The following is a 26112-nucleotide window of genomic DNA, read 5'->3' as shown; positions in this document are numbered from 1 at the left end:
TTATAGGAAGCCTGAGTGCTGGTCAAAACATGACAGTGGTCTAAATAAGGTGAATGTTAGGTCTACTGATTTAGACTGTATATCCTTTGAGGCTGGAACCAACTTTTTGTTCTGTGTTTATACAATACCCGCTTCCTTTTTGCTTCTGTAATATCTGCACTTGGTTGGATTCAGTGTGTGCTGTGATAAACTGAAAGATTTATGTGGATGTGCTGTTGACTGCTGTGGACTTCTTACCAATTCTTAACAAATGAAGGTGAAGTTCACTCCTAATCCACTTGGGGGACAGGATTATCACATAGACTTTTTTCGTTTATAGACTAAGTAAAAATGTCTTTTTGTAGTGATTGTTCTGTAGAAGTCGCATAGCATGATTATCTGTACTTTTAGTTCTTCTTATATAACAAAACACAACCAGAAGTAACCAAATACCATTGATCTGACATGATATCCCCCACTCCAGTTGCGTATCCCAGATTGCTAATTTCTAAGATTGATCCCAACCAACTTTTTCAGAAAAAGGACTTTACAAATAGCTCAGATTTGAGAATTTATTCACAGGTTTCCAAATCCTGTACCTTTGGCTGCATATACCCATTGCTAAAATTTATCTTTGAGCTTATGTAGAACCACTTAAAAAGAGTCTCTGCATTAGGGAACTTTAGAAAGAAGTGTTTCCTTAATGGAAATAGAGTTCTGAATGTCCATTTTGACCTTTTTAAACACTTTTAATATTTACTTTTCATTATATAAACTGACTGTAACTTCTATTATTCTGCATTTGCACTATTTCATAAAGCAGTTATATTTTTTTCTGATTGCTTAAGAATTGAATGCATGAGTTAGCTAGGAAAAAAATAAAAATAAATGTATAAATAAATATAAGTAAATAATTTAAATGCTTTAAGTAGAAAATTACTAGGAGATCAAGTCTTCAGATACAATGCTTTTCTCTGTCAGTCAGTGGCTGACAGAAGCAGCCATAAATCCAGATAGATTCTTGGGAAGGACAGATTTAAAAGGCTTATTAAATAATTGAGCTCATCCTCATGCAAGTACAGAATGTAGTTCCCAGATAAATGACATCTTATTATTACACGGTTGTTACTAGTATTGAATTGGCAGGTACTGTTTTAAGTTGAAGTTACAGAAATTGTGTGTTTTCAGTTCAAATTAGTATACTCTAAAGAAAGTCTGAAAAAAGCTTATAAAAACGCAATGTGAAAGCAGAAAGGGCCTGTTGAATTGATCAAAAAATATTCTTCAAATAATTTTTATTTTTTAAGAAGTGTTGGTAGCCAATGAAGATGTTTTGAGTAACAAAACTCAGCAAGACTTCTGCAGGGTTCTTATTTTCACTTCCGAAAATTAATACCGTGAAAATGTCTTCATGCTTCTCCATCAGTTGATTTAAACCAATGTTTATTACCACTTCCTTGTGCAATATTGTGTAATATTCTTTGCATTAGGAAAAGAAAATCAGGTTTGCTAAATCCTTTCACCAACACTACCATGTCCCTATGCTCATTCTTCAAATGGAGAATCTTTCTGTTTTAATATAACACCCAGGGACAAGTCTGTATTCTTTGTAATGAAAAGCTTTTCAAAATATTCATAGCACTGCAATAGTGCTAATTCTAATCTGTGTAATTTGTGTTTTCCATAGAAATTCTATCACGTATGCAAAAAAAAGAATACTTTTTTTTTTTTTTTTTTAGGTATTTGGTGATTGTAAAGCTCAATTCAAATAGTTCCTAAAATTACTGAAGAAAATATTACTGTTGTTTACATTGAAAATTGAAAGCTATCCTATCAGAAATATTTTAGAAAAAACATTTTATGTGCACTTGAATATAACTTGTAGCACTCATTAATTGTTTATGTATACATATCAATAAGAATTGTGTCCTTTAATAAAGTTTGTTGTATCAAATGTTGTCCTGTTTGCTTTATGTGCATGTTCATAAGACTATGGCATCTAATGAAGAGATCTTTTTAAAGTATTGATAGCCATGAGTAAATTATACTATGTTTGATCTGTGTTAAAGATTCAAAGTCCAAGGTCTTTGAATAGAACTTAGGATAAAAATGTAATTAGGTTACATCCCTAAAGTCTGATATATCTTTAAACAAGACTGCAAATGAAACTTTATTAAAACTTCAAATGAATTATTTCTTTGCTTTTTTAATTCTTCTCTTTCATGTCTATTACTGACATTTCTGCTTGTATTTTACCTGTCTTTTCCAGGTATTTTAATTATTTACTGCTTAATGAGTAGTTCTGAGATGAAGCTTCATTCAAAGCTGCCCACTCACTAACTTTTTTTTTTTTTTTTTTTTTTTACTTTTTTTTCTTCAAAGCTTTGCAAGGTCTTGGAATACTGCAGCTGAATCTGCAGTTGTCATCATATTAGATAAACTTTCCTGAAGGAGTGTTTCCTTTTAGTAATTGATAGAGGAGATGCTATTTCCAGAGGTGCCTTCTCTGTAGAACTGAGAATTGATTGGAGTAAAGCTATTGTCAATGGGACTGCGTTTCCACAGCCATTATCAGTAATGTGTAGAATTCATATGTAAAACAAACATTACGGAACTATTAATAAAAATATATCTTACTCTTCAGAGAATCATATAAATCAAGTGGAAAGGGACCTCAGGAGGTCATTAGTCCAACCTTGGTGCTCCAAGCATCCTTTTGAAGTAGATTATCTGCACAACAGCTCTGGTGCAGGAGCATTACATCTGATATTAAGTTTATAACTTGATGTTGTGGAAAGTAAGTGGAGTAGGGGTAGAATCTGAATAAAATCTAATCACTAAAAAAATTATTTAAACTGAGCTAAGCATTTGATGTGAGTTAGCAAAAATACAATTTCAAATGAAACTAATCTGCTTCAGTGCCACCTTCTGTATTTAAAAGATAATGATCATATATCCTTTTTGGATATATAAATAATGATATAACTTGTTTTCATTTGGTTATATCAACCCTTTTTTTTTTTTTTTAAAAAAAAAAAGTCCTGAAGAATAAAACCGCAAAACTTGTCATATTTCACTGTTCATCATTGCATTTTAACCTCTCTCTCTGCATTTGGTACCTGCATATGAACACTGAAATATTTGTGAAACATCTCACTGAATGCAGGCCTGCTCGTAATCAGAGGCTGTAGCCCTAAACTGTGAGCTTTCTGAATTTATTTTGCATTTTATATAGCCTCTGTAGGTAGGAAGCACTCTTTTGATGCTTTGCAAGTATGAAAACGAAGTCTTGAATGTTACCAGGAAGCAAGAATTCTCTTAAAAGGGGTACACTGAACAGTACTCAGCTGCTGTTCAGCACTGTGTCTGCAAAGTTCTCCTCTAGATTACAGTTGATTTATATCAAATAGTATTTGTTTATGTACAATCAAACAAGTCAGAAGAAGACATTTGACAAATGCTGCTTTCATAGAATATGTTAACCTAAAAAGTTAAAGGAATTTTAATTGTATAACAAAATTTGCAATGTTGGTTCCTTTGAACATGGATGTGTAACAGAAGAGTTAGTAGAATTCTCATATATGACCTGTTCTCTTTTTTTCTTCTTTTTTTCCCCTGTATTTGGGCACTGGTCTTGGAACAGTACATACAATTACTGTTGCAAAGTCTTCAGAGATGCTAGATTTCATCGCAGACCTTAACTTCTGTGAAAATCCCCAAAGCATTATTCTTTCCTAAGTAAGTCTAAAGCAAAGGGAAAAAAGTAAAATAATGTGGTTTGGATAGTAAGTATTTATAGATGTGTTTCTAACTTCTGGAATCGTTTAAGAGTTACATTTAGTGTAAAATCACTCTTTAATTTATTATCACCTTCCATGTGTGTCCGTATGTTGTCAGTTTTGTCCCACTCTGTGAAGTACATGCAAGCTGTGTGCACATACATTTTCAGGAGAAATCGTGTAATGACACCAGATTTTCTTTGTAGGCTTACTGTGAGTTGTGGCAATAGGTTTTGAGAAGTAGCAGTATGTCTCCTAGTGAGAATATTAGAAAGGTTTATGTAGAGCCAGAGGCAATTTAAGAAGGCCTGGAGCTAACCAAGAATGTTGAGGGTACAAAATTCTCTAATTCGGTGTAGTAACTGGAAAAAGGCAAGAGAAGGATATTTGTTCTGGGCTCCTCTGCACCAGTGCCTGTTCCTCCTGTACTTGCCATGCTTTCTTTTAAGAACAAGAAGTTTTTTCACAACAGTTCTTGATCTGTTAATGTGCACTTCTGTTAATCCAGTTTTTCCTCTTGCTGGTCCACAGAAAACTATCCCCAAAGCAGCTGTCGTTTCAGCACATGGGAATCCCTTCCTTGTCTACAGCCTTTGTAGCAGAACCAGTGGAAGGGATTAGGGACAGACAGGCAAGCAGGCACCAGAAGTGGTGGTATGTTTATGAGGTGTCCCTTAAAAAATTCTTTAAACAACATCTTTTTAAAGCATTTTTAATATCTTACATTGATGATATGCTGTAATACAGTACAATAAGGGATTGTCTCTACTCTGCTCTTGTAAGATCCCACCTGGAGTAAGGTGTTTAGCTCTGGGACCACCAGAATAAGAAGGACATGGACCTGTTAGAGTGATACATACAGTATCACTGTACATAGTGATCTAGCTCTCACTGGATTCCCGTGATTTTATTTTCCTTTTGGACAACAGATAGTTGCTTAACTAGTGTCAACAGAAATTATATATATATATATATTAAAAAATATATATTTATTTATTTTTACATTGCAATACCAAGGATTAGCCCGGCAGTTCTTGGCCCAGGCAAGTGAGCATAAAATACCATCTTCTTGCATTGCAGTCTCAGTACACCAATGCCATATCCCAGGGTGTGTGGTGCTCAGCTTTCCTCCTATCTCCTTCCTTTTGATCTTCAAGATTTCTACTGCTCTGGCAAGCTTTCAGTTGACCTAGAGCCTCTTATATATACTTTGGGGAGTATATTATACTCTATATAAGTAGAGTTATGCTACTGGTGTGTTGTCAAAGTGGGAAATCGGTCAGAATATGCTATGATGAACAAGCATGTTCGTTACAGTGTTCTTATTAACTGCCTATGTCATTTTGCTAAAAATCTCTGTGGCATCTTTCTAAACAATGTTGTCAACTCCTGTATAGTAGATGACAATAACTGTTTATCTTGACAGTGCTCTCCTTGATTTATATCTGATGATCAGTTGTGTTTTAGAGGGACCTTGCAAGACTATGGAAGAGAAAAGTTTTATCCTAAATCTTTTTCATAATTTTGTCTTGCTGTTGCAGATTGCTACATAAACTTGGGGTTTGCATCTAAGATCAGTTCCAGTGACTTCCGTACAGTTAACTTGACCTCAGGAGTCCAGGGTGGTTCAGCTACTTACTGAATGAGAACTTGCTTTTCTGGTTATCATGAGATTTTTGTTTGACCGTCCAGTGCGTGTTGAAGACTTATAAACTCTGTAGATAGTGGCTCACATTGGAAACTGCAAGATTTTTAACAATTCCAGCCTGAATAGTGCTAGCATAGTTATTGTAACTGAATGTCAGAAATAAAAACAATACAAATAGTTCAAGCAGTTAAAATGAAATGTAAACCTGTATCTTCTTAAATGGTAATAACATTTTTTTCCTTTTTTTTTTTTCTACCATTATCTGTTGCTTCAAGCAGAGTTTATGTCCACACGGTATGGTTGAAAGAAATGATTACAAAAGATATCCTACTTCTAGACTAAAATATGCTGCAATATATATGTAAAGCTTTATTGTTCCTTTTGGTTGTTGTTTTAAGCTGAAGTGGAATGTTTTCTAAAGTCCTCAACAAATGTTTACAATTTAAAATTAAATGTGCTTTCTGCATATACTAGTGCTGCTGAAGAAATGTACCTAACAGGCCTGTCACTTTTTTATGCAATTGTTTCTGTGGCGTTATTTTCATTGGTAAATGTACAAGCTGGTAGAAAAGGAAATCATTAGGTGCTCTCAGTACTGCTGAGGCATGGAGCTAGAACAGGTCAGTCACTGCATTTTGCAGATTGTGACATTTTAAATTACCTGTTCACTACTGGAAGCGATCTGTGGACCTAATTAACATCTCACCTAATTAATGTCAGAATTGTGTATAAAGAACTCTAGACAGTTTTGCACTGAATTTATTTATTCAATACCGTATTATTCAAATCTGCTATCTTTAATTTCTGTACTGAAAACTTCAGGTTTGTGTGCTGTTTTCTTAAGTGGGAGTAACTCTTTTTTTTTTTTTTTTTCTTCCCTCCTTCAAGTAATCAATGCACTGCTGAATGAGTTCATTTTAATGCACTCAATCATGCCTCTAATGTTTGTAGCTTACGGGCGCAAGCATCAGTAATGCAGGAATGTTATATGGCTTTAGTTTGGGCCATTTCATAAAATATTCATGGAATCAAAAATGTGCATCAAAATAGCGGCTGGGAGAATTACATTTATGTGCCTGCTTTTATGGCAGCTTCACATTTAAACCCATTTGTGTTAATATCTAGTCAATCTTTCTACTCAAAAAAAAAAAAAAAAGGCAAAATAGAAGTCACCATTTTGGTTGAAATTTCCTGAAAATATCTATTTTGATATAACAAATGTATACTTTGGAGTAGGTTTTTGGAAGAGGAATTATAAAAGAAGTTTCAGATAATATGAAAATGTTTCTCTTCAGTATTTATGAAATTACATTGAGTTCTTTTGTTTGAATGAATAAATCTATTTTTTGACTTATAAGCAACTAAGTTCAATGAAAGCCGTAGCACAAATCTTTGTTCATACATACATAGTTGCTGTGAAGATGAGCATCGTTGCCAAAATTTGATACATTACTGGCTGAGTCATGTCTTTGTCAATTATATCATTTTGATATAATTGTTTGAAATTGATTCTTTACTCCCAAAATTATATTATGACAGTGTTTACCTCCCATATATGATTAAACTATTTCAGATAGGGTTTCTTTTGTTATGCCCTGAGTTCCATTGAACTATAACACTTTACTAGTGATGGTGTATATGTTGTAGGAGCTTCATTTCTGCTTTATGATTGTTTTTATAAAGCTGGATCTTGAGAATCTTTGATACCTCTTCCATTTAGTATGCACTGAGCTAATTTCTGTGTGGCAGTGGGAAGAATAAATAAGTAATTGCTGTTAATTTTGTTAACTGAAAATAGTTATACTCCTTTCTGTCAAATTTTGCAAGTAGAATTTTCAAATATGGATTTCCTAGAAGCAATTTTGGATGTTCTCTTTGAATTCTTACAGATACAAAGGATATAATTCTACAAACTATTTCAAATTATTTTCCTACTCATTGTTTTTCTTCTAATTTTTCTTTATGCTTTTTTTTTAATTGACAACAGAAGTCATTTAAAACTCTATGTTGTCACTGCTCATATTATTTTTTCTTATTCTCAGAAATGCTTTTCAAAATGTTTAGTAAGCATCCACCTCTGCCTGTGCCTAACAGTTACAATAGTTAAGAGTTTAAAAATCAGAATGTGCTGGCCAGAGCAATTCCAACTGAACCAACTCATCAGAGTAAATAAACCTGCCATCCCCCTGAAGACATTATCTTTCCACAAGCATTTGAGGTTCACATAAATATTATTGATTAAGTAAATAGTATGGTATGTCATTTGCCAATGAGAAAAAGGGATTTCAGGTGATTTTGATGGAGAAATGAATTTCGATATTTAAAATGTTTTACCCTCCACAAATTTGAGAGGTCTGCAGGTTGCAAATTGCTAGTGAAATTGCTAGTATTTCTTGAAAGAGTCTTCAGTCAGCAAATTTCTATTTATATAAGGGCTTTCAGGTCAGGAATTCCATCCCTCCCTTGTTTTAGCAAATATTTTTAAAAGTAGCTTTTTTTTTTTCTTTTCATAATCTTTTTGGCATTTTTGTGATGTAAATGCATTGGTGTTTTTTTCACAGTCTTTATGGGTAGTTAATGAAGTATTTTAATTTAATTCCATTTGAGTGCTACAAAAAAAGAATATACTACTTCTGTGTTTTGAAGCTTGATGTAGATGGATTGTCCTCTAAAGAGTTTTCATTGAGATCTGGCAAAAAGGATGCCAGCTCAAAGCTCTTATGGTTAGGCCAACTCTTAAGAACTATGGGGTACATGGAATATATGAGCTCAATTTCCAAACTGACAAACTTTCTCAAGGGGATGTTGCAAGTGAGGGAGCATGGATAGGAATTACCATGTCTGATCGTTCTGACAACCTAAACAATAGTTCTGAGGGATGCACATGTAGTTAACATGAATGTCCATCTAAAAGATTATATTTAAGTGTCTTAGGACAAACTCAGATACTCCTGTTCAGTTTCAAATTATGTGTCCAGGTGATACCATTCATTTGTTTACTGTTTCCCATTCTTACTAGAAGTTTTTGAGTTATACATGAATTAAACTCTTTTATTCTAGAGAATCCTTTACAGGTGTGGTAAAACTAGAGCACATAAATGCATGGCTATATCCTTTGGAAGAGACAGTTTGTTGGTTTGTAGACTTTGGGGAGAATTCCAAGGAGGACACTATTCTTGTGAGTATCCAAGTGGATAGAATGCTAGATCAACCTGTTGAACTTACCTTCCCATTCTTTGTTAGAAAGCCAATACCAGTTTCTTCAATTAGTATCTAAGATCTATGTTTAGCAGCTTGGGTGACTGCAATTCTGTTGATTTCTGAGTTGGACTTCCCCTAAGAAGTTATCTGGATAGGCAGAAACCCAAATAAAATTTGGAATTCTCTTTAGAATGGAAAGTGATCTGGGCTTAGCACATCTGCAGCTCCATTTCCTGTTCCATCTACCAGCACTCAATCCTTAAACTAAACTGGGTTTGGTCATGATAATTTCACTTTGCATTTCTGTTTGTTTGGTGTTGTGTCAAGTACGTGATATTTTGGAAAAAATATATACATGTTTTCCTGTCAGTTCATGGTGTCTTGTACCTACTGTGGCAGTAAGACTTTTTCCAATATCTTGGGCCATCTCTTCAAAACGTGTCCTCTGCTGTGGCAGAACTAAGTAAGGCAAGCTGTAGGATGTCCTCCCTCGCAGCTGGCACTTCACTCTTGGGCACTGTTGGGTTGGCTGGAGGCCTGGGGGATTAGCCTTGTTTTGCTTTACAGTGCTTAAAGCAGGCCGTTCTCTGAACTTCTCTCCCTTCCTTTTGTACAAATAGAAAACAGGATCCTTCTTCCATCCTTGGCTCTCAATTCTTTACCAGTTCTTTTTGTAACTTGAATGCAAGCACTGTAAAAAGCTTACAAAACAGTATCCATTTTTTATGGATCATGTTTCAGAGGAGACGTTAGCTGCAAGCACATCTAAACAAACTTAGTTAATTGCCTGCTTCAGCTTTTAATAGAAATAATAATTGATATATTGATTATCCATGGGACGTAACTCCTCCATCTCTCTCTCTCACACAAAAACTGGTGAAAGAAGGGTTACCTTCGCAATTCTCCCGTGCTATAGAACATCCTTAGTAAAACAGGGTACTGTGTCCAGAATGTGTTTTGTATGCTAATGATCTTAACCTACCTGCTTTCTACTAGTTTTCCTCTAACCTTGTTTCCTTATGTATAAAAAAAAAACATGTTCTTTCAAGGGGCTTTGAATTTCCACTGTCTGGAAAGCCTGGATATTTCCTAGACTACATGTAAAAATCTAGCTGAAGCTAGCAAGGGAGGGAGGAATTAATTGCATGTTCAAGTGAATTAAACTTTTTCTTTCGCCTTAAAGATGTTTGAGTAGCTTACATTTGAAGACCTTAAAGTGTGTTACTCCAGGCTCAATACTTAATGTGCTAATGGTTCATGCCCTTCCAGTAATCTTACAGCATAGACTCACCAGAGTTGGTCTACTAATAATCCTTGAATAAAGGATTTGTTTTTCTTGTCTTTCACCAATTCATTTATTTAAATAAAGGTTCTTTTCCACAGTTTTGATACCTCTGTTTTCCACATAGCAACAGGTTTTCATTATGGAAAAGGAAACTTGAGGAACAGATTGAGCTGTGATGGCTTATGCATACATGTGATTTTTTTTTTTTTTTTAATTTGAGATCCACAAAGGCTGTCTTCATGAATCTGTAATGGATGTATTTTCTAGAAAATTCTGTCTTAATACCCTTGGGATCATAGACCTTCAACATCTATAAAGAAAAACTAATTTAAAATGTGAAAAGTTTAAATTGCAATATTACTGGTAGCTGAAATTTGGCAGTATGTTCCAGCACCTTAGATATAGTTAGACATTGAAGATTTCTGAAATATCAGTGAAATGATTGGGATGCAATTTACTTTCTAGTGATAAAAAATGATTATACACTAATAACTTTTCAAAATGTTGATTACACTGATTGTAATTATGAATCACATTTTTCAGGTCATGTCATGAAGGCTGCTGAGCATTATGAAGCATTTTATCAATTAACAGAGGGCTCAACATGGAAGGATGAGGCAGGCCGTACTTACAATTCACTGGCATGTGAGCACCTTTGGAGAATTTATACGTTACTAGCAGACAAAATGCTAGAAAACAAGGAACAAGAACAGGCCATCAAAATGCTAAGAAAAGCTTTCATAATGGCAAAAGCAGGTAGGTGTAGAATAACTTTCACGTTCCTCTATTTGATGTGCATGCCATGATTTTCCCAAGATTGAAGTAGGAAGTGTCAGGTGTTCAACTGAGTGATTATTTCCTTTGAAAGTCAAAGGCAATTGCTATCATTACGCTTCCAGATCTCACTAAAGCAGAAAGACCTTGCTGACGACAAAGAAAACCCGATATTGTGGGAAAATATTATGTTATTAAACAGCGAATCCATAATCAGACATTGAGGTCACTGATGGAAGTTGAGATTTTTTTTATTATCTAGTCACAGTTGATTTGGCAATATTTGAGTGATATTATCTGCTGGGTGTCTGCCTTTTCATTTTACATAGTTAGTTATTACTTGCAAATAAACACCATCTTGCAGACTTTTTAGATAGTTTACTACTACTTAGTTGTCAAAAGATGTTTTTAGATGTTCATTTCTACAGGCTTTGTTTTTGTTTACAAATTATTTTTTAATAGATGCCCATGTTCTGAAGGGAAAATTTTTATTATTCTATTTTATATTATTAAACAGTTCACAATCAGAAAACAACACATTAAATTGACTGTTCTGCATTACTTACTGAAAGATACTACTTTACTTTTATTACTTACTGAAAGATATTTTCTCTGATTTTGTAGAACTTTCTTGTTGAACTTTGTTTAAATCCATGGCCTGTGTTTTTAATTATCTATATAGAAGCAGCTCTGTTTTGGATGGATAAAAAGATATAAATGGCAAAGGTAAGGGAAAGGAAAAAAATGCTATAGTATGTAAATATCTACATGTTGTTTAATAAACTGCAAGACCTGTCTGTGCTAATGAAATTTTGCTAAGACTGCACTGGTAACTGTAACTTCAATCTATTCTTCAGGAGGTGATAAAAAGATGGAAGGAGAGGCTGCATATTGCTTAAGTTTGGCGTATCATTTTGCTGGAGAAGAAAAGACAGCATTATCAGTAAGTTTATTTTAAAGTTGCTTTAATTTTCCCAATGCTTTTCACTGCCTCCTTGGCATCGTAAGAGTTTTGTATAGCAGAAAAGGTGTGGAGAGGTTTGCCTCACAGACCTTTTACAGCTGTATCTAGTTCTGCAGACAGACATCCAAATGGCTTAAGCAACTTTGGTTCCAGTGAGTTCCAGAACAAAGTTTATGTTTCCAGGCGTGGTTCTGTAGAAATAATACAAATCGACAACTCAAGTTACATGTAACTAGCTTTTCTTTCCAGTATTCTTACACACATAAAATAATTGTGCCTAGTTTAATTTAGCTATGATTTTATTAAAAACAACCCCTCCCCCCCCCCCCACACACACACACACAAAAAAAGTTGAATGTATTTTGGTACAGCACATTTGTGAGCAACAATTAAAACTATGTCAATCCACACGTATAGCTTTTCAGATTATGTAGAACAAATATGAATTACTTTTGGTGTGAAAAGCTGTAGTGCTGATGGAATCTCTTCTGCTGAGGCGTGATTTCAAGTTCCTGTTCATGTGTTTCCCGTGAGCCTCCCATACACGAAACAGTGAGAATTCTGCATGTGACAACTCTGGAAGGAGGGTTCTTGTAGTTCATCTTAGGTCAGTGAGAGAAGAAAGATAAGCATCAACTTGACTTGTCTGTGCTTTCATCAGAGAGGTCTCAGTTTTCAATGACCCACTTAAAAATGTGGGAAAATGTATTTGTCTGAATGTTTTATCCATGATTATTGCAATTAATCAGCTGGACAATTTTTTCTTTGTTTCTTTCTTTAACTGTGCAGTGATTCAGTATTTTATAAATGAACATGTTTCATAGAGAGCATTTTTTTGTGTGTGTGGTTGTATATCCTTCTCAGAAGGAGACCAGTAGAAGTAATAGAGTGAATTGAGTGTGAGTTTAAGGATTGCTTACTTGGCTTCTGCTGAGTAGGGTGGGTTCTAGATTTCTCTTGAAATATGCCCTTATATACTTTTAATGATTGTGATATGATTTTTTCCAAAAGTTTCTGACCATCTTTATATATAATTCTTCAAAGTTGATAGCCTTTTCTTCTAAATCAAATGAATTCTGGAAAGTAGAATGTTTATGTTGTAGATAGTGAATTTCTAGTCAAAGAAGCCGGAGAATCTGCTCTCACATCACTTTCAGTCCAAGTCTGTAGCTGAACATGAAAATATCTCAGAAAGAGAAGTCTGCATAAAATTTTTTTTATTGTATCTAAGGGTTGTAACAGCAATAAAAGGGAAGATACTTGATCCCAAGCAATACAGTATGACAGATTAGGATAGAGTTGTTTTTGTGCTGAGTTTCATCTGCGTTGTTTTTTGACCAACAAGTATGAAGGTATTTTTACCTGATCAACTTTTCTTGTTAAGTTTCTGAGAGTCAGAATAAGTTGCGTGGATGATGAAGGGCAGTAAGACAAATAAATAGTCTAAACAAAGCCATTGTGCACATTTGATCTCTTCTTCCCAGTATAAATTCATTAATGAACAAGACTGCACAGTCTCTGTGCTATAAAAGGGATCTAACTACCCTTGAAAGTTTCAAAAATATTAGATGTCCTGACATTGTTTCCTCAGGGTCCATTTTCCTTAAATTTTATAGCTACTCCTTTCCCAACATTGCTCCCCCATGTCCCCTGCCAAAAAGTTATAGGAATTTGGAAGTTCCTCTTTTTTTTTTTTTTACATACTGAATTTATTTGCATATTTATTTTAAGGAATATTATGGAACCTTGAATTTTGTAATGTACTACTGTTAATTTAAAGTGTATACATAAAAGGTTGGGCCTATTGTTTTTATCCTTACAAAAACAGTTGACAGGTATGGAAAGCAATATGCGCTTTAATTAAAAGGGAAGAAAATTCTCTAGAGTACAAAACATAAATAGATAAATTTTATTAGAGTATGCAATGGTATTTTACCTGTAATGAAAATATTAATATTTTGCAATATAAATAAGGATTTCTAAAATAGTGACATTTCCAATAATCTTATATAAGAAACCAATAAAGTACTTTCATTCAGAAAATATGTTGTACATTATAGGACTAAGAAAAGGGGGTAACATTTCAGTTCCTTTTGTGCTTAGCAGTGATCAATATAGACAGCAGTAAAATATCAGTGGTTGACAGTACTGTTGAGCACAAGTTGTCTTCACTCTCCAATTAGAAATCATTGCCTAAAATTTACCCTTCTGTTCTCAGTTTAATGGTCTCTGTATCCAAGGGGAGCTCAGATGCTTACAGAGATGAAATCATTGCATCCTGCTCCCAAAGGACTACTGGTTATCATTACACATAACATGCAGACAATACTGCTAGGAGCCAGTTTGCCTCATGGTAATATGTAGTTCATCACCAGCTTCTGTAGCATGCTAAAGAGGTCTTGCCACACAGCTTGGGACTACTCGGGTGTAGACTCAGGGGTCTCAGCAGTTATTTCCCTGCTTTGCATCAGTTTTCATCTTCTTTATCCTTTTGTGCTGTGGTCCACCTCAGGCAGTCTCCTTCTAGGGGAATCTGAAAGGAGCAGCTGTTACAGATACCATTTCCTCCAATTGTTGCCACTTGGTTCCTTTTGCTGTTCAGTGTGCCGCTCCCTCCCCCAACACACACACACATAGCATGCATATAAACTTGTTTCATTCATGTCTTCTTCCAGAGTGGAGAAGCATATGTTCAAAATATTCATTATCTGATGCAGTAATTAAAGGTTGAAATGATTAAGCTGCAGCCTATTACATCAAAAATATGCAGTCACTTTGTATTGAATGGGCTATTTTTGTTGGAGAAGGGTTTTTTTTATTTGCTGTATAATCTAACATAATTTGATTTGGTGTATAATCTGTACAAATTGATTTAATTTTATTTGATATATTTGATTGATTTCAGTGGACCTACTCAGATGTAAAAACATAAATATGTGCAAGTTTAAAAGCCTAAGAACTAATTATGGTCAGTATCAGTGGGCTATGTTCACAATGGTTTTTATATCATCTGTTTTTTTTATATCATTACCAAGACTATTGGATTTTCCACCAAATATAGCACAAAATATTAAAAGTACTCATACTATAGATTTTATCTTAAGCATTATAAATTTCATAAGGGAAAGTTCTGCACCTAGACTAACTTTAAAGTGGAAGTTACTGTTTGTTTTTCTTTATGCTTAAATAACAAGTGAAGTATTAAGTGAGACACGTTTGTGTCATTTGAAATCTTGCATAAAGTATTCTAATGATATGGGATTTATATATATTTATATATACACTAGACTCTCAAGAATGCTTCAAAGTGTTGGGCATCAAGGATTTTTTTCTCTTTCAATTAGTCGCATCTCAAATTATCAGGAAGATTCCAGTTCTCATACCTTTCTGAACATTTGTTTATTTCGAAGTGTTCTTTCATTTTTGGTGTTGAATCCTGCATATATGTATCCTTTCAGATATGTTACATATTCAAATAATAGAGACGGTGTTCTTGAGCACTGAGACTCATGCCAAAATAATGTGGTAATTTATGACATAATGTCACGTGCATCAATTGTCAGAATTATGGTATACAAGCCACAGGCATAAAATTATCAAGAAAATTTATGAACTTATAAAGGCATCTTCACATTCAAAATGACCCTATTAAAGTAATCAGAGGTGATTTATGACCATAAAGTTAATTTCTGAAGAAGTCTGTATCAAAACAACTGAAAATTTTGTTTCAATTCATGCAAGTAGAGAGAATGTAAGTAAATATATCTGGGATACAGATATTCTAAAGTGATTGTTCATAGTATATTTTATCAAATTGCATCTGTTATATTTAATTATATACATGATGTCCATGTGTCTGTATGAATTTGCACATCAAGGAGGATCTTAGCAAGTAAAAGTACTCAAAAAGATAGACTGCATGTTATCCTCTTTTCTCCCATGCATTGTAAAAGGTGGCTGAGAATAGTGAGCATCATTCCTTTGAGGTTTGCTTACTATTCTAGTGCATTGCTAGGAGGCTGAACTTCAAGACATGTTTCTGCGGATGGTGTCTGGATAGAAAACTGAGTTTAGATTTAAGCTTTCATTGTTTTCACTACAGAAAGAAACACTTAAATGGAGGCTCAGAAAAAATGTCAAAAGACAGTATTGAATAGAAATTATTTCAGACTTCGCCTTTTTCATCAGTCAGATTGTCCTTTATCCATTATAGTGGATATTTAGCCATTATTGATGAAGTATAACCTTCTCAGCATAGCAAACAGGGTCATATGCTTGAAAAGGCATTTAGCATACAACTTTAAGAAAAGCTCTCAACATTCCTAGGGGCCTTGCTTTTATTGAATCAGTTTTTTAATTGTTCTTAAAACTGTACTCGTATATAAATTCTGTATTTTTCATATCTAAGGAATAAAAGACCAGACAAAAATCTGAGTCAGCCTTGAAGGTAAGCACTTCTGACTGATCTTGACTCTGACAGTGGATTAGGTACAGAGAAAGATTTTCTTCTTGAGGGTCTGGAATTAGTGAGCTAGTTTTGCAACATTAAATTTCCTATTTCTGAGAGATTCCGCTACTGCTAGGCATTGATGAAGATAGGATGGAGAAAGAAAAAGGGAGCAATTAGTACTGGTGGTGAACTTTGCCCTGACAAAATACACTGACTCAAATACTGAGGGAAGTAAGAAATTAGGAATTAACTGAGTTGAGAATCCTAAAGAAGAGATGAAACTTCAGGGAATAAGTGAAAGTCTGATCATTCAATCAATTTTTTGTTAATTTAGCACTTAATTCTTAAAGTGAAAAGTTTATTTTATTATTTGGATATGGAAGTTGGCAGTCTCTTAGTGAAGGATGAATTCCTTCTGTTGGTTTAATTTGGATAATCATTTTCCTATTTGATCCAGTTTCTTGAAAACCTGATTAAAAATAGGGGAAAAAATAGCAAGTAGCTCTGAGATGTTATGACATTGTTTTCTTTCAGTACTTTTCTGTGTACCAGACTAATTCACACCTTCGTGATATGGTGTCCACTACAACTGCCTTGGAACATGGTATTATTTTTCTTTTGAGCCTGCAGTTCAAATTATATTCTGCTTGGTTAATGGCATCAGGATAGCTCCCCACAGTAAATTAGAGATTTGTCAAGATAAATATACCACAATAATACACTTTGTGAGAAAACACTCTTAAATGAAGTGTTGCAGTAGTCAAATTACACAAAAAACATAGATTTTGAGGAGGAAAAAAAAATGAAATATGTAAAACAAGCAAAACTATTAGTTCATGCATTACATGCCAATCAAAAGATTATCAGATCATTAGCATGTCTTGCCATAGCAACAGTGAAGGTAAATGCAACATTGACTTATTATCAGCCTTCCTCATCATGGGATCTCATGTTCTGTAAGACTGGCTACCAAAATGCAGTAGAAGTGTGGACTTTCATCTCGGCTACTATGACTTCAAATGTGATCATATATACACCCCAAAAGAGCAAGAAGATAGTGAGCTGCAGCTGTGACCATACGTTCCATTAAATAAACCTGTAAGACCTTTTTCAAATATTAGGACTATGTGACCACTGGTGTTTTCAGGAATCTGAATATGAATTTAAAACTCCACTTCTTGGGGCTCTGTGAGGAGGACGTTGTTCGGTTTGTGTGTTTGTTTTTATTTCCAAAATGGTCTGAAAGTTACTGCTTTTATGTATAGTTCTAAAGTAGCATTGTTTAAAATATACATATTAAACATCCTGAATTTAGAAGTTGTGACATTTTCCAAACTTAGAACTCTATTTTTTTTGTAAAATTTTGACCCAGGACATCTATTATGAAATGAAGATATATTTTTTTTTATTACCTTGCACACACCTGCATCTGTGTCCATGCATGCATGCACACACTGTGTGAGTTAGCAGAAAAACTGGAGGGGGCTGGTGTGCAACATTAATGAGAATGTTAGTGCTGAAGCAAGTAAATAGTAGTAACAGATATTATCCTAAGATCAAGAGAACTATTCATAAGATTCCAATCATTTCCATAATATTGTAGCTTGCTATTATGATGTCTGAACTCAAAAGAAGCAAAATGTCACTTACTGGAGGTTTGCTTAGCTCTGACATGCTGAGCATGCTCAAACGTTGAGGACAAACTATAAAATCTTCTCAAACTGCTCTGCAAGGGAATAACAATATCTTCCCATTCATTTTTCACTGAGGCGTGGAAGGCAGAGCAGTTGGCAGTCATGAATGGAGCCTTTGCTCTGCCCCTACCTCTTTGGCATAGCTAACAGGATGGAGCAGTACTGAGTGCTGGATATGACCAGTGGAGATAGCTCTTCCTTTTGCTTTTCCAGGCCAGGTAGGAGCCAAATCGTGCTCACAACTATACTGTGTCTGTTTTATGAGATATAGGGTTACAATTCATCTATTTACCCATGTTGAGTTTTTTTTCTAAAACTCTAACTTCTGTTTTCCATAACTTAAAATACAGGATTAAGGCAGATATTTTCTACTTAAGATGTTGTTGGTTTTTTTTTCTACAGTATCAAATAAAATAAATAAATAACTGATGATATACAAGTTTCCATCTGTTTCATTCCCACAGGCTAGGGAAAGAAGAGACAAAGCACTGTATTTTTTAGAGAAGTTACAGAGGTTATTTACTTCATCTACTTTAGACTATGCTGGATTTCTCGCTTAGGTGTGTTAAACTTAGGAACCTAAATGCTGCATATAATTGAGGGAAACAGATAGTTGCATCTAAGTGCTGTATATTATCTGAGAAACAATAGTGTGAAAGATCTTAAGAACTGCCGGTAATGTGTCGATGAGAGAATTTACACGTATTATAACTAGAGCTGCAGTAAATGGATGAAAAACTTTAAGAAATTTTTAATTCTATTAGATAATTTACTTAGAGAAGTCAGGCCTTTCATATGTTTTGAGAAACAGAGCATTGGCACCCACACTGTACAAACTTTGGAATTTCAGTTCTTAAATACAAATACATTCATCATCTGAGAGGCTTTATTTTCCTTCATATAGCTTAGTTCAAATGATCAGGCTTTTAAAAATTCTATAAAGTAAGGCTTTTCAAATTAAATTGGTTTCTCACGTTGGTACAGTTCAAGCTACAGCAAGTTACTTATTAAATGCATTTTTAAATTTCAATACGGTTATTCCTGTTGACTTCAACAAGATGACTGATATTCAGCTGTAAGCAAATGCTTAACAGCTTTGCTTGATCAGAACCATTGATGGCTAGGTTGGAGAAGAGGAGGTCTCAATTCAGTCGTCTGATTTTGAAGAATTTCAGACTTGCCCTTTGATAGATAAATAACCTCAGATGTTAAAACACTGAAGTGTGCCACTTTAAAACCTAAAGCTTGCAGCTTTCTCGCTAGAAGCAATTTGTTTTGCTGTTTTGCTTTCAGCTTATGTATTATTTCAGAGCTGATCAAAAGAATTGGTAGCAAAGTGTGAAATAAATTGTACTTCTAAATAAATCGATTTAACATTCCTTGGTGCTTTAAGTGATTTTAGTAATATTAATATTTAAAATATTTCTGTCTGAAATCTTTTTATGACTACATATAGCAATAATGGCCACCATTTCATTCTGCTGTTTTTCATATTAGAATATTACACAGTAAACATTGTAAAAATACTATCTTTTAGCACTGAAATGGATGCAAAAGATTTCAAGTGACTATTTGCATGTAAATGACTCAAGTTTTATTCAGTCAATAAAAACAGTCTATTAATTCTTTTACTACATTTCTCACATGGGTTAAAATTTAAAGAATATGAGGTTTTCAGCTGAATAAGAACTTCTGCTTGACTTCTATATACATATGCAGAAAAAAAATTAGCTGACTTACATATTTTGCATACCTTCCTAGTTTCTCTAATATTTTTCCATAGTGCTATGCAAATCTAAGGGTTTGTATGTTTGCTTTTAGCTAGGAAAACTTTTTGCAATTAAAAATATTAGTTCACAAATGGACTAGATATTAATAAGCACAAAGGAGGATATTTATAGGTACTTTGTCTAAGAAGTAATGAGCATTGAAGCATGCACATGCATACAGTACAGTTATTAAGGTCTTAGGAGGCTACGGCAATCTGACAGCCAGGTACATTCATGTAGGCACAGCAGCGTGATAAAAGCAGTCCAGACATCTGGATCACAGTGCTGCTAATACAAAAACATTTCTGAACAATTCATATAGTTGCACTTACCCAAATATCCAGTCTTGTCCACCCCTTTCTCATTTCTTTCTCCGCCTTTGCCTTTGTCTTTTATGTGCCTGCGGAATCTCATTTTTCCTTTACAAGTCACCTCCATCTGCTTATGTGTCAGAGTGGCCCTCATGCCACACATCATATTGAGGAATTCTCAAGATGAAGGGCTGTATTCACATCACTACCTCTGTCTCAGCACTGTTTCATGCTTGTCACTGCTCAGCACTCAGCGCCACACTGGCTTGTTTTGTCAATAACCATTTATTTGTTGCTGGAATAGTAGCAACCATTACATCTGACCTCCCTGTTTCATCAATTATGGATAGATTATTGGATGTGAACATCTGCAAAAGCTTGCTGTTGAACTTACCTCCTGGCTGGGATTAGATAAAGTATTAAACTGTTGTTTATTGTCAAGCCAAAACTCTACTGGGAAGCCAGGGAATTCCAAGACTAGCAGACTCCCATCAGCAAGTACCAAAAATTGTTTAGTATTGCCACCGTTTCCCATAAGATCGTAGCCATTTATTATTTACACTTATTACTAGTTGTTATAACATACTTGATAAAAGCTCTTGGCAGGCATAGTGTTTCCAGCTATTGTCACATCTGTCAGGATGGAAAGGATACATAAACTGTTTTTTCCTCTTATATTGCTGTTAAAGGGTAACAGATGAAGCTTCTTCACTCCAGACTGTTAAGCTATGCTTTATTTTGAAGAAATATGCCAACAATGGCTGGTTTGGAAAAACATTACGTTCCACTACTAAATAAAGATTGCAACAACCTTCACTAGAATAATGTCTCTTGCAGTAAAGACTTCAAATTGTACAATAATAATAAATGAGAATACCTGGCTTTGAGGTTTGGGTAGGTTTTTACTCTAAAGGACCTGGCTGATTTATTATTATTATTATTATAAGAAAACTATGAAGTGAAGTATAGTAAATAGTAAGATGATGACTACAATTCCTACAAAGTCATAGATATAGGGAATCAGAATTAATATCACTATAAGGGGTACAGAAGGCCAGAATTAACAACAGTAGTACAGAAGGAATAAGAAAGAGGACAAAAGTTAACATTTATTCAATCATCTGTACATTTCATGGTTTTAAAGTTTTCTGTGCAGCAAAACATAGCATAGAGGGTGAACTTCTGACCTCATGGAAGTCAACAGAAGCTTGAAATGGTTCTGTGGAGAGGAAGTTTTTTAATGAGTTGCTTGTATTTACATATTGTCCATTCAGAACTGAAGCAAAACAACTGTTCTCTGAATATTATGTTAAGTGTACAAATATACTTGATACAGACCTAGAACCCTAGATCTTATCCTGATAGACTATCAAGAAATGAGTGAAACGTTAACCTCCCTAAGGTTGTAATCCATCAAGCAGATATAGCCATAAGTAAATTGAGGCATGTATTGCTGTGCAACTTTGTAGAGCACCAGGGTAAATATTACACTTGATGGCCAAGTATAATGGGAAGGAAGAGGAGTGTATGGAGCAATTAATTCTCCAGGAGAGTGTCCTCCAAGCAACACCTTAGTAATAGCCACGTACTAACAAAAAGTCTATGCACTAGCGAGAAGAATTCTGCCAAATCAGGGATTACTCCCCCTTTTCTCAACATGGCATTCAGTTTTAGTATCCCTTAACTGTGAGCGTGCAGACAGTCTAGTGTACTGTTTCTGGGTGCTCTCTGTACCTAAATACATTCAGTGTTTAGCAAGGTGAGGCCTGCCATTCAGTTGACGTTGGTGTTATTATTTTCCTGGGATTAACAAACTCTACTATAATCAATACATTAAATGAACAATAAAATTTTCTTACTGCTGTTCAACCTCCCTCATACTGTTTTTGCCAAAATAAGGATACATCTGGATTTGTATTGTGGAAGTCTTTGACCTTACTCAGGATAGCCATGGGCATGTTCACCACTTGAAATGTGGCGATGAAGGCTGCACTGGTATCAAAACATAATCCAATTGAGTACAATAAGGGTAAACTCTGATTATAAAGCAGGAAACTTAGATTCAGAAAACTGGGGGAAAGAAATCCAAAAAATTGTGTTAGTATTCTTTTATGAATAAAATGCCCTATCGCTCCATGTGCAATGGAAGTCTCTTGCATAGAAAGAAAATAAAAAATGGCAGTTTCAGGAGGAAACCTGAGAAATATGAAGAAGAAATTAAAGCCAAAGTAGTTTTCCTGCAGAATACTTTTGCGTCTTATAGACAAGTGGGGTTCGTAAAAGAAGCTGCAGCTGAATGAATGTGTATGCCCTCTCTCTGTTGTGCAGGTACTTCAGTCTCCAAAAGTTTGGCAGATTCACTGTGTAGTGAACTCAGGATAATACAAAAGATACAGAGGGCAACTCTGTGACAGAACCTGTGATTGATTTTTCTGTTGATCTAGAGTGGATGAAGTGTCAGAATTGCAGCACGAGCTGTTTAAAAATCCTCACTGTATTTTTAAATATGCATTTAGGGGGAGCTAAGGGAAGGAGTTTGCGAAATTGCAAAATGCCAAGCATACAGCTCTATTGTCTTTTATTTTCACTGGACTGTATGGAAAAGATTATTTAGTGACAGGTAGGGCAATGTGTTTTTTTCTGAAAGTACGTAAGAGGTACTAAGTGGTATGAGGCCAGGAGTCTCACTCGATTGCATTGTCTGTCTACCAACACCTCTTGCTGGCTCCAGAAATATTACTGTCAGGTGCTGCTACCCAGGCTGGGCCCCGGCCTGTTACTGCAGTGCCTGTCAGAAATCATTAGCTAGTGATCTCTTTGACTAATGGTGCGGTTGATTGTCTGATTCATGTTCAAGATCTGTAAATGAGGCAGAAGCATCTTTACTGCTCACCAGCTGTGAAATGGCTAAACAGAGATTTTCAGAAATCAAAATAAATGTATTTCCAATAAAGTTTGACAACAATATCAAGTGCAAAGCTGAGAGCAGAACTATGTTTTTGCGGTTTTTAAAGTTACAGTATTATAAATCAATATCATCCCATCACATTTTTGTCAGAGTAATGTATTTTACCAAAATGATAAAATACTGGCAGGAACATTAATCTTGTGTTGACTTGGATAGACATTCTTTATTCAACATAAATTCATACCTTCGATTTTTGCTCTTTCATCCATTATGCCCAGATGTACATATCAAGATTTAGCAAAGCCTACATCCCATTTTTTGAGTCCTCAGTATATGCCAATGAGGTGTGTGCTTGTATATTTACATATATATAAAAGGGCTGTAGGTGTGACAACAATGAAAAATAAAAGGTGAGATTTTGGGGAGGGGTTGGTGTATGTCCTTGGATGTCTTTAAAAGATGTTTAGATGTAGAGCTTAGTGATATGGTTTAGTGGAGGTCTTGTAAGTGTTAAGTCAGAGGTTGGACTCGGTGATCTTGGAGGTTTCTTCCAACCTAGATGATTCTGTGATTCTGTCTTATGCTAATGGCATAACCCCAGGAGGGTCACACTAGCATAATGCTGAGGTAACTGAGAAGGAAATTTATTTAGGTTTGAGATCTGACTGATACTTTTCTTGGCAGAGGAGGCAAATGTGAAATTCACCACTTCCCAGAGAATTAGTGCAAGAGCTGTGCCACAAACAGGTTCTAGTTTGAGGATTTAAGCAGAGCTTGTTACTTTGCTTTATTTCTATGCTGTAACAAAGTGTAGCCACAACAGACTTGCAAAGGAAGAGGGTTGTTTTTGTAAACAAATAGCTGCTTCTATAGTAGCTATCCTCCTTGCAGATGCACCCATATCCAGCTTTTTGTGCTAAGCAAAACAAGAATTATTTTTGATTTTTCAATTTCCTTTTTTTGAAGTGATAAAAATGATTCCTCCCTCTCCCCTCCTTTACCTGTATATGCCAAAATAATAGTGGATGGCATTTAGAACAGTTATCTGTAACGTGCAAGGCAAAGTTGAAGTCTTCATTCTGCCACTTTCCCAAATCCTGCATGAAATTGAACAGGTGCTTGAAACCCAGTGTTCATTTTTGAAATTTGAGTTTGATTTTCACTTTATTTTTTTTAACCCATGTTTCCATTGTGGACATACAAAAGTAGGAAATTTGAGACAGTTCTTGCACTTGGCCACATAGAGCCAAAAACATAATTTGTGACCATAATCAGTGCAGCTTTTATCATTTTTATTTTGTTACTTACCTTTTTTTTTCTGAAGTCAAAACATACATAATTATTATCTGTTCAACTGCATATGTACTGTGATCTTTTCCCACTAGTTTGTAGGAGCATCAAGCTCTCTTTGAAACAGTATGGCAATTTTATAACAGGGCGAGCCTAGCATCATCAGGATAAAACTATTGCAACAGCTTCTTTCCTCAAAACTCTTGGTAGATTATAAATAAATAAATCTTCCTTTCAGTAACTTTAAATCTCTGCAAACTGTCTGACTTTCAGCCAGATTTGTGTAATACCCAAACCCACTCTTTAAATGTATGTTAATAGTACCAATTCTTATGTAGTCCCATTCAGTATTTCTTTACACAATATTCTATATTTTTATTTGCATTTTCTTACCAGGAGGAAAATTACCACGATGACATTTTAATGCACAATATTTACTATGTAACACTGGAGCAGAAGCATGTTCCTTTAACAAGTGGATTCTTATTCTGAATCAGTTTTTCCATTCTTTTTTCGTAATGACAGCTGTATTCCCTAAGACCACAAATGCAGTAAAACTGCATATTCACTCTGCACATTTGTGTAGGAGTTTTCAGCATTAATTATTGACATGTTCCACCTCTCCTTTGGATGTCACTGTCCTCTGCACAGATTGGCAAGAATATTCATATTTTTCAGGACCTGTTTCTGAGCTATACTTACGTCTAAATCCCAAACAACTTTTCATGGGAGCATATAAATTCCAATAGATCGAAACGGTCAGTGTTCCCAGTATTTATCCACTTGTCAGAGAACTGAGAGATGAATGGCCCAGCCATGCCCACTCTGAACTCTCTTGCCACAAGCATGTCTTTTCTTATATGGTATTCACAGGAACCCAGATAGATGGACTGGTTGTTAATATCCCATGAAAATAAAGTGGGATGTTTTCGTGTCCATTTGGTGTTTTCAGGCTGTTCACAGATTCTGGCAGAGATCATTGCATCAATTCCACTTGATTTGCCAGCATGCAAATTCTATAATTTTTTGGTTTTAATTAAATCAAAATTGTACTGTAAGTACAAGAGGCTTTGGGTTAAGTCCTCTAATGCTAACATGTTAATCCACTGTTTTATCCTGCTCTACTTCTTTTTCTATCCTGGGTGCTGAAGGTGAGGCATGCACCATAGGCGATGAGGCCCCTTTTCACATCCTCCCTATAAATGAATACTGAGCAAGTATAGCCTAAAGGGCACTAGCACTACACAGCTCCCTTCCACCAAGAATGTGTCCTTTTCTGTGTCCCTACCTACTCCCTGAAGCTGGAGGAGTTATTTGCAATGAAGACATAAAGAGTACATTTTCCATTGTAATCTGTGCAGATTTCCTCCCTTTCATATAGATGATTTAATTATTTTTATTTCATCGTTGTTAATAATGAAATGTCAAATTTGTGTAGTAGTAGTAGGCTGGGACCAAAATGTGTGTTATTCATTAATATGAATGAGTGAGTTTGCATATTTATTTATTTACTTATTTTTAGCAGCTGTTGCAGAGACATAGTAAACCAACTTGTTATTTCAGCTGTCCTGGCTATGGCACATTGGCACATTACTTTTATCGGCCTGTATTATCAGAAGGACAGACTGCAGGCCTTCACAACTGTGTGTATGTATTCAGTTTAGGGCCAGATCTGAACTGATATGACAAGTTCCTAATAGTAGTGCCTTCACTCTCTTTGTCATATCATTCATCGATAACTCAATTGACAATGACCTTCAAGTACAGGATGCAATGCTGATGTACATCGAACACAACACTGATAAGAAAGTACTTGAGGGAAGATAAATTGTCTGTTGTATATTAATAAGCCATGCTTTTTGTAAACACAGGGCTTAATTAACTAAATATAAGTGCCTTGTCTGGCAATACACCTAAGACCTTCAAGAGCTAGGATATCTGAGTAATGGAAACAATAGTAGAAATGGTGACATCCATAGGGTTAGCACATGCAAGATGTCTTCTTTTGAGTCGTGCACTTTGCCAGTGACAGCGAATGCAGTCTTAATAGAAAGTGCCCT

General features: G+C 35.0%; 1 protein-coding gene across 9 annotated transcripts in view; it reads left to right on the top strand.

The window, feature by feature from the left end:
• TTC29 (tetratricopeptide repeat domain 29) overlaps positions 1–26112 on the top strand; it is a 277281-nt gene that overhangs the window by 191246 nt on the left and 59923 nt on the right. For all 9 annotated transcript variants that reach the window (XR_011096153.1, XM_068680902.1, XM_068680906.1 and 6 more), the window contains 2 exons: positions 10436–10648; positions 11524–11609. Coding sequence is in view for 8 of the 9 variants with exons in the window: in XM_068680902.1 (XP_068537003.1) it covers positions 10436–10648; positions 11524–11609 (299 nt within the window). In the remaining variant the exon portion in view is untranslated. The remainder of the gene's footprint in view (positions 1–10435; positions 10649–11523; positions 11610–26112) is intronic.

The sequence above is a fragment of the Anas acuta genome, chromosome 4, assembly GCF_963932015.1.
Source record: "Anas acuta chromosome 4, bAnaAcu1.1, whole genome shotgun sequence".
Taxonomy (NCBI): Eukaryota; Metazoa; Chordata; class Aves; order Anseriformes; family Anatidae; genus Anas; species Anas acuta.
This window is presented reverse-complemented; position numbering and strand designations above follow the sequence as displayed.